The following is an 8,519-nucleotide window of genomic DNA, read 5'->3' as shown; positions in this document are numbered from 1 at the left end:
TTATTTGTCCTGAGCGAGTATGTGCTCAAACCTCAAATACATCCTTCTGTAACAAACCACAATATTTTAGAGGTTAATCTTGTCCATTTACGTTTTTTTTGTCAAAACATTTGCTACGGCACCTTATACGGGCAAAAAAAAAATAAATTATGGGCCAGAGTTCACTGGGAAAACTTAAATTATGATAAGATCGATTTTTTAGGGCTAGTTTGGTAGTGCTCTTACTTCTTGTAAAATGGTTTCGGCTTTAGTTTTGACGGTGAAGCAGCCTTTTGTTTTATGACTAGTTTGGTAGTGCTCTTACTTCATAGTTTGGTAGTGCTCTTACTTCTAGTAAAATGGTTTCAGCTTTAGTTTTGATGGTGAAGCAGGTATTTTTTTTGGAGCAGAAGCTATTTAGTAAAACTTTTAGTAAAATGGCTTCTTGGTGGCAAATTAGGTAATTTTATTTTAGTAAAATGGCTTCTTGGTGGCAAATTAGGTAATTTTATGGATAATTAATACTTGGGAGAGAAGCCAGTTTAGCCATTTTTCTCAGCTCCTTCATTTAACTGTGAGTCGTTTTGGAGCTTCGTAGGGGTTTCTTGCGTGGAGCTATTTTCTTTTTAGTGTCATATAATTATCTAACTAACCATTGCTTAGTCACGTCTAATGTTAAATCAATCGCTATAATCATTTAGTGTGAATCAGATCTGTTAATTTTTTGGATAAATTTTTGCGGGTACCTAATTAGAGGATTTACTGAATTTTTTTAATGGGCTTTATATCTTCAACTTAGCACATTACATCACCGAGTAGGGTTTAGTCAGATGATTTGCGTGATATAAATCACCATTAGATAGTACTAAATCATTGTTAAACTAATGTGTGGATGATAAATGCACTGATTTAGTTAGTTAAGGGGTTAATTTGCATCTAATAAAATATGAGGGATGAATATCACACTTTGTAATACTTGAAGGATCACAAATATACTTTTTTCATTAATTTATAGTTGTTGATAAATGAACTTAAATTATAAATAGATGTAAAGCAGTCTATTCATGGGTATATAGGTCATTACATTTCTCACATCCACTTTAAAAAAAGCAGGAGAAGCTGTTTTGCCAAATAAATTTTAAAACGGCTTTAGCTTCATCCGAGAAGCCGCTTCACCAAAGAAGCTGTAGCCGGAGCCGATTCAACCACAGCCGGAGCCCCACCAATTGTGTGCTTGTAATATTCATTTGTTTAGTGTGCAATGATCATTAGCACTGATGTCACATCAAAATTAGTGTGAGATTACCCTGTACCACCTGGTATTGCACTCCCATCACAAATACAGGTATTTATTAAACCATCTCCACCATTTCAGAAAATATAAGCCATTTTATGTTTTTGAGGTACCTTTTCACCTTTCTTTCCTGTTTTACCCTTCTTAATTGCTAGGTTAATAAATGAGCCAAGGAAGAAAAGGAGACAATACAACTTACGTGGTGTTTGGTTCGCGCTTTTGTAACGTGATCTGATTCCAGCGGTATATGTTTGTTTACGTTAGATCTCGTTTGGCTCCGTCCGTTCGTAATCAATCGGATACGAGCGCATGTAAATTCGCTATCGAGCCCCGTCAACTATACACGGCTGCGCGCCCTACTGCATCTCAGCGACAAGACAGGATCCAGGGAAGGTGCCATGCGGTACATCATTTGCATGCGGCATCTGATAAAATATGTTTTCACTTACCGTTACCGACACCAACCAAACAAAATATGGTTTCACTTAGAATGTATCAAATCACAGTGCCATCTGATACCGTTAGCGATTGCAGCGTTGTTTTCCAACCAAACAGCACCTTAATTCATGCGGCACATGGCTAAAGCTATCTATATTCGTAATTGGATAAAACAAATATGATTGCATCAATAAAAGCTTACTGAAATGACACACCAACAAGCTAGCATGAAAAAAAATATATTGATTTTACTTTATCCGGAAAAATCTGGATGCACGAACAGCAAATATATGCATAGTAATCTCATGTGGTAGCATCAAACAGTAACATAATCTTCTAGACAGAATTCGAATCAAACCCCTTGATGGCACAATAACATCAGCTATTCTGAGTTGTTGACACACTTAAGTTCCTTCATTTTGCAAACTGCCTTGTCAATATCGTTTTTCACCAAATTAACATTATAGCACCCATAAGAAAAGAGAGCAAAGGCGATTCCTGTAGTCGTGGATCATTCAGGATTCAGTAGAGAACCCCTGCGTCTAATTCTTGAGGGTAGGAAACTAATGAAGCCAGCCCATCATTGTGACATGAAGTGAAAACACAGTTTTTGTACTATTTTCCTTCCGATCTTGTTAGTAACAACAGATGATGCAAGGGGGTGTGGTTGGTTGGTTGGGTGGGTGGGTGGGGTATGTTTTCTGTGATTCATGACCCTATCTGTGTCTCTAATCTAACTAAAAGGATCAGGTTCAGATTCTCTAACCTTCTGTAGAAGTCAGAACAACATTTGAACATTCTGTAATCATAGGCAGCTAAAACACATTCCAGGCTCTGCAGTTAGTACTCCATTGTCCAATCTAAAATCTTGTGATGAGGCCCTTGCTTTGTAAAATTTTTGCTGAGGGCTTTGCCTTATATTGAAAGTTATTCATCATGTCACTGATCTTTGCTCAACATGGCAGCAAGCAGTCGTAAAAGACACTATATTGCCGGAACATGCTTTCTGGTGATCCGTATGTGCACTTGTGCATTAGCAAAAGTAGGACGTTGTCAAAATGGGATTCCTACTTGGCTGATATAGATTCCTTCTCGAGTTGGCTGAATATCTTCTTGAGGTGTGAAGATGCACTGGATGTTACATCCTGCGTGATCTTCTTCCGATTCTTGCAGCTCTTTAACCATACTATGCCAATGGATACTTGGACGGTACAAGTCTTCTGCTTGGATGTATTGCTCTCCAGTTGATATCGAATATGAAGCTGATAGAGAGATAAGACCACAAAGGGCAGCACAATCAGGTGGCAAGTAAAACGCTAACACTTTGAATGTGAAGTGATGAACAAATAGATGACTGTTGCCTAAGTGCATCTGCATGAATTTCAGAATCAAGACGACCCTCTTTAACATAGTCACTTGTAATTTCATTGAGAAGACCACAAATGAAAAATGGCCAATATCCAAACTAGTACCTATGCATGCAGCATAAAAAAAAGATATGTGTGTCACTGTTTTTCAGGCTGATAGTGAATTTTTTTATATAAAAAGAAGAAATAATATAGAAAAGAAAGAACATTCAAGATTATCGGCTAACAAATAGTGATTTGCCTGACAACAAGGACACTGACGCTCAAAAAGGAATGTGAGAGGGAAACAACATAAGCATGTCAGATTTTCAAAAGTTATATAGTAAATAACTGATATTGAAGTGTATATAATAAAACACCCAGGAATCGGCTCTTACATTGAAACATTCACCTATTGGGATACCTTCAAATGTCATCACTTCTTCAACAAGCCAGCCATTCTTATTAGGCAAAGGGGACTTCTGTTGGGTGCTTATTGCTTCTCCCTCGTGCTGTGCCAATCTCTTGTCAAACTTGTAATGCACTTGTCTCTGGTAAACATCAGCTCTGACAGATTCCCATTCTGTAACAGAGTAGTCCACACAGCCAACTTTCTCCATCACCCGACGCTCCAAAGGACCACCCTCAAAAATGCTCATGGCTGTTGATACCTAATGACACATAAAGTTGATTACAATGTAAAGTCACAATTCTTTGTGGAGCACAAAGTGGATTGCACACTGTGTCTCGATGGAAAAAAAAGAGAAATCTTACATCAAAAGGTTTTGTAGATGAAAACACTCCGGACATTTTGGCATCTTCTATCCCCAAGAAAGACCCACCTTCCTCATTTTGGAAGTCTTCTGTTTCTGATTCCTCCTCTACAAGCTGTACTTTTTGTTCAGGGGTCAAGGACCTTGCCTTCCACAGTGCCATTATTGTTCTGCAAAGCAGATAATTGGCATTTTGAACAAACATATTCATGAAGAAAAGATCAGATTGGTGAGGAGTAAATAGACAGAAAAGATAGGTGTCCTTTTTAAGGAATTCACTTGTGATGGCCAGTCACATATGACAAATTAGGTCCATATGTATCATCCAAGAAAATATACTTACTTATGTGCGACATTGAATGAGACAAAAGACTGGAAATGAAACTTGAGTCTTCCTTCGCTGTCCAGTTGCTTTGCTCCATGCTTTGCATCGATTCCTCTGCCCTTGCGAAGAATAATCACCAGAGATGGACTTCCCATTGAAGCCAGGGTTGCAGGGACCACTAGGATTTCTTCAATATCTTCCCAAAGAAAGAAAAATTTTGTTTTATGGCCAAAAAGGTTTGTGTAAAACCCAAATATTCTTGGAGAAAGAAAAAGGCGACCCTGCAAGACAGGCAGACATGAGTCAGCTCTCAGGGATGAAGACATAAAAAGTCATGTTTAGTTTGTCATAAAGTTACAGTAACATGACAATGTTAATAAATACAGAATGGTCATAATCTCAAAGCATGGTTATTCTCTGCGTATTGGTGATAATTGATCATAATAATTGAAACAAGACAAGCAGACGAATAGGTTAAATATATTGTTTAAACAGGATTTTGAAGCCGAATCATGTGAATACCAACAATCAGGAATAGAAGGTGAAAAGTATGACTACCATCTATAAATTTGCAAACCTCCGGTATACGATTCATGTGCCTAAATCTGATCAATTGCTTTTTTGGATAATAAGAACACGATATTGAAGTATTTAAAATGGATGGAGGCTCAGACACAGTATGATAGAAAAGCAGCACAAAAAGCAATTAAGTGTAAAGAATGAACATTTACCTGTGTTAGCATTTTCCTCTTTAAGTGACAAGTAAAATCATTGATAAGAAATTCTTCTGGTGGCAAAGAAAAGATTTTCTGGAATGCTAAATTTGCATGAGGAGACCTCACAGCAATCTGCAGAATGAATTTTGCATAAGTCAATAAAGCCAAGATGGGATGAATTTGCACACTTGATGACATGGGAGGAAATCCTTACCTTTTTGCCAACTTCTTTCTCCATTTTGTCCAGGTAATCCTTCACAATTTGAGTACCCCTTGTATTGTTCAAGAATATTCTCAAATGCAATTTTGATTGACATGCTTGAGCCAGCTTTCCCTTAAGAGGAATCCAAATGTCAGCAAGCTCAGATATATTATATTTCAAGAAATTCACTTCAGCATGACCAAGGGAGGCAACTTCATCGAAGGGTCCATCGAAATCATACACGTCTATTTCCATCACTGATGGAGGATCTTCCATGGCATCAAATTCAAAAATTTCTGCAAGTTTTGGTAAATCAAAATATATAAGAGAAGCTGTTTGATAATGCATGTCCAATGAATCCTGCAATGGCTGATGGATGTCAGAAAAAAAAGAGAGAAAAAGTACAGTTTACCATTCCATTGAGGCTCAAGTGTGTGAAACTTAATAGAACTTGTCTTTGTCTTTCCATTGCATGTAAACACAACATATGGATCAGAGAAGCCAGATGATTTGGTTGCTGCCAAGTTGGTTCCCTCAATCAGAGCAACAGTCAGCAACCAGCCATCCCCTTGAGCTTTGACTCCATGATCACCTAACATACATTCCAATCCGAATGGTTTATATTAGTGGACTATAAGAGTAATCATCCGAAACAATGTCTGAATCCTGAAGGTTATGTTGAACACAAAGGAAAGGTAACAGTAACCATTTCTTCCAATTAGGAAATGCCTAAGCAAGCACTTGTTTTGAGGCCTAACAGCTACATGCTAACTTGTCACTGTTGACTGCCATGTAGAGCAGGATTTATCTGACGAAATTCCACTACTAATAGTAATTCTGAATCTCTGATGAAAAACACTTAAGGAGACATTCTATTCCCACTAAGAAAAACAATGAGAAGCAAGATATATGCTACCTCTCTGCCTCTTCGCCTGGATGAACCGTCCAATCATATTTAGGACACGCTGTCCTTGTAGAACAAGAACCCCACAAACTACAACTTCACCAGCAGAATCTGGCAAGTCCAGGCCTGGGAACTCGAGACCTTGAATTACACTAGGATTTGCAAGGATGATGTGCGCAGAAACATATACAAATGCAAAAACTGAGGATAAAAGAGTAAAATTTCCAAATATTCGAAATGTTAGCTTCCAATCAGATTCTTGTTCTGGTTGCACAGAAGACAGGACTTCATTACTGTCTGTTGTATCTTTTGCATCAACTGGCCTAAAAGTTCGAGCAAGGAGCTCAGAGACCTGAGCATAGTTATCCTTCAAGCCTTGTCGTGCCCCATTTTCAATCATGCTCTTCATCATGGTACTTTGGAGAAAATTTAAGCGCCAAGAGACTACAAGACGTGATGATTTTTCATCATCTGGCAGTTCAGGCCCTGGCATTATGCAGGTTAGAACCTCCACTCTGAAATTATTGCCAAAAGGAACTTCAGGAGTACTAGCAGATGCTAAAACTGCAAACCTCTCTCCATCTGCCTTCAAGTATGTCATGTCCTCTGTCGCTTTCACAGCCTTAACTAATTTAGTAGGAGCTTTTGTGTAGCTTACGACCCTATTCAAGATTTCACCATCATTTTCAAGTCTCCATTGTTGAATTTCAAGACCAGTAGTTCCTTGAATTTCTGCTAGCGATTGCAGAAAGTCTGAACTTGGAGAGAAAAGATGTGTGTTCAAGTCACCTGGTGCAACAGCATAAACTTGATCAAGGAGTACTCCACCTGAAAAATTTTCAGGCATTTCCTTCCCTTCATGCCGAGAACCAAATGCCTTCAGTAGCTCATCAAATGTCATAGATGCACTAGCTTCCTGATCCTGCTTCTCAGGAGATTGCGAGCTGGTTGATGGTGTTTCTTCAAGAACATCTGGACTGCTATCCAGATTGGAGAGAGATGGAGCAGGAGCTTCAGTGTCTTTTGGTTTAAATATTTGATACAGCTTGTTAACAAATGACGGACCGCCATTTGATTTATCCTCCTTGATAACTTCTATCTCGTCGCTCTCTGATACTGCTGTGGATATTTCTATTGGAATATTTGGCAAAGAAGATCCTTTCACTAATTCAGCTGATTTGTCTGAATTTGATGCGAGGTCATCTGAAGCCCAATGTGCAAGTGCCGCTGTCTCTTCAGAGAGATTTTGACTTAGAGATATGGTGAGGCAAATTTCTCCTAAAAAGGGCAGAATCAGCAGACAAATACATTGCTCACGTTAAAGCTATTAACACATAAACCTCTCCTAGTACATAACGTGTCATCATGGGAACTAACTAATAAGTAATAAGGGAGAAAAAACACAAATTGAATGAACATCAAAGAATAAAGGGCACAGATAACTTTTGCGGCATGTCCTTACCGCAATCCTTGAGCTTGGCCTTCTTGCTCTTGGGCTGCAGCTGGTACCACTGCGTCCCGAGCGTGCGGTTGTCGGCGTCGAGTACGGCGGTGAGGGGCACCTTGACCTGGCCGAGGACGTCGTCGGAGAAGTAGCGGTCCTCGTGGAGCACGGAGACGAGGAGCTGGTCCCTGAGGTCCCCGACCCGGAAGGCGAACTCCTCGTCCCAGGCGGGGCTGAGCGTCTTCCGCAGCACCTTGGTCTTGGCCCGCTGCTTGCCCAGCTGCGCCCTGGCGTAGGGGTCCCGCGGCCCGTCGGCGTCCGTCGCCGGGAGGCCCCGGGCCTCGATCACGCGCACCACCAGCCTCATTTTTTTCTTGGAAAATTGGACGTTTTTTTTATCTTGTTCCGTTCTACTACTGTTCCCAAGAAATTCGATTTGGGCGTCCGTACGCCTCCTCCGATCGAATCGAAGCAATCCGAGTTCCGAGAAACCGCGATTCTCTCCGGTTTCCTTTCCCTTCTCCGCTTACCACTCGGGTTGGAAAGGGAACTGGAGCTGCTAAGCACTTGAGATTAACCAATGGAGGAAGAATCAGGGGAGCTATCCCCGGCTGGTGTGGGCGGGTCCAAGAAACGAAGGAAGCTCAAACCGGCAACCAAAATACGAAAAATCGCCCGAACCCCGGATTAACGCGGCATGAATCCAGGAGAAGGACGCGCGACGCGCCCACGGGAGCAAGAAAGACGACGACTTTGGGAGCGAAGCAGCGCAGGCACAGTCCACAGAGAAGCCTATCGGGAAATCAGAGGGAAAAAAAATGAAAGAACCTCCAAAGAAATCAGAGGCTCAGAGCAGAGTCGTGACTCGGGGGATGTCGAGGAGGAGATACCCCAGAGGAGGTGGATGGGAGGTCAGGTTCAGGGCAATGAAGGCCGGGGATGGAGGAGGGATAGGAGAGGAGAGGAGACCTGTGGGTTGATGATGGAGGCCGCGGAGGAGTCTTCCTTCCCCGCGTCGCGTTCGTGGCTGCTGACTTTCAAACGAGCCGCCCTCGCCCGTCGGTACTCGAGTCGTGTCCTGCTCGCTCCGCCGAGGTT

At 41.1% G+C, this 8,519-nt stretch overlaps 1 protein-coding gene across 2 annotated transcripts; it reads right to left on the bottom strand.

The window, feature by feature from the left end:
* Nucleotides 1–1,934: 1,934 nt before the first annotated feature.
* Nucleotides 1,935–8,519, bottom strand: LOC112889343 (C2 and GRAM domain-containing protein At1g03370-like). 2 transcript variants are annotated; one of them, XM_025955922.1, is made up of 10 exons: nt 8,391–8,510; nt 7,440–8,213; nt 5,990–7,255; nt 5,486–5,665; nt 5,086–5,369; nt 4,887–5,003; nt 4,174–4,436; nt 3,832–4,000; nt 3,456–3,728; nt 1,935–2,973 (listed from the first exon to the last, which is right to left on the bottom strand). In XM_025955922.1, exons 2-10 carry the CDS (start codon nt 7,786–7,788, stop codon nt 2,779–2,781), a joined length of 3,096 nt encoding a protein of 1,031 aa, XP_025811707.1. In that variant the 5' UTR covers nt 7,789–8,213; nt 8,391–8,510; the 3' UTR covers nt 1,935–2,778. The 2 variants fall into 2 exon arrangements, with proteins under 2 accessions (XP_025811707.1, XP_025811708.1); XM_025955923.1 differs by having other exon boundaries at nt 3,482–3,728; nt 7,440–8,519.

This window comes from Panicum hallii, chromosome 4 (genome assembly GCF_002211085.1).
Source record: "Panicum hallii strain FIL2 chromosome 4, PHallii_v3.1, whole genome shotgun sequence".
Taxonomy (NCBI): Eukaryota; Viridiplantae; Streptophyta; class Magnoliopsida; order Poales; family Poaceae; genus Panicum; species Panicum hallii.
Note: the sequence above shows the minus strand (reverse complement) of the source record. Positions and strands in the feature narration are given on the sequence as shown.

Coding starts and splice junctions, on each gene's coding strand:
- LOC112889343 (XM_025955922.1), bottom strand. CDS start 7,788: ATGAGGCTGGTGGTGCGCGTGATCGAGGCCCGGGGCCTCCCGGCGACG. Junction 4,437..4,886: donor AGAGGAAAATGCTAACACAG/GTAAATGTTCAT, acceptor CCTGTCTTGCAG/GGTCGCCTTTTTCTTTCTCC. Junction 2,974..3,455: donor CAATAGGTGAATGTTTCAAT/GTAAGAGCCGAT, acceptor TCTCTCTATCAG/CTTCATATTCGATATCAACT.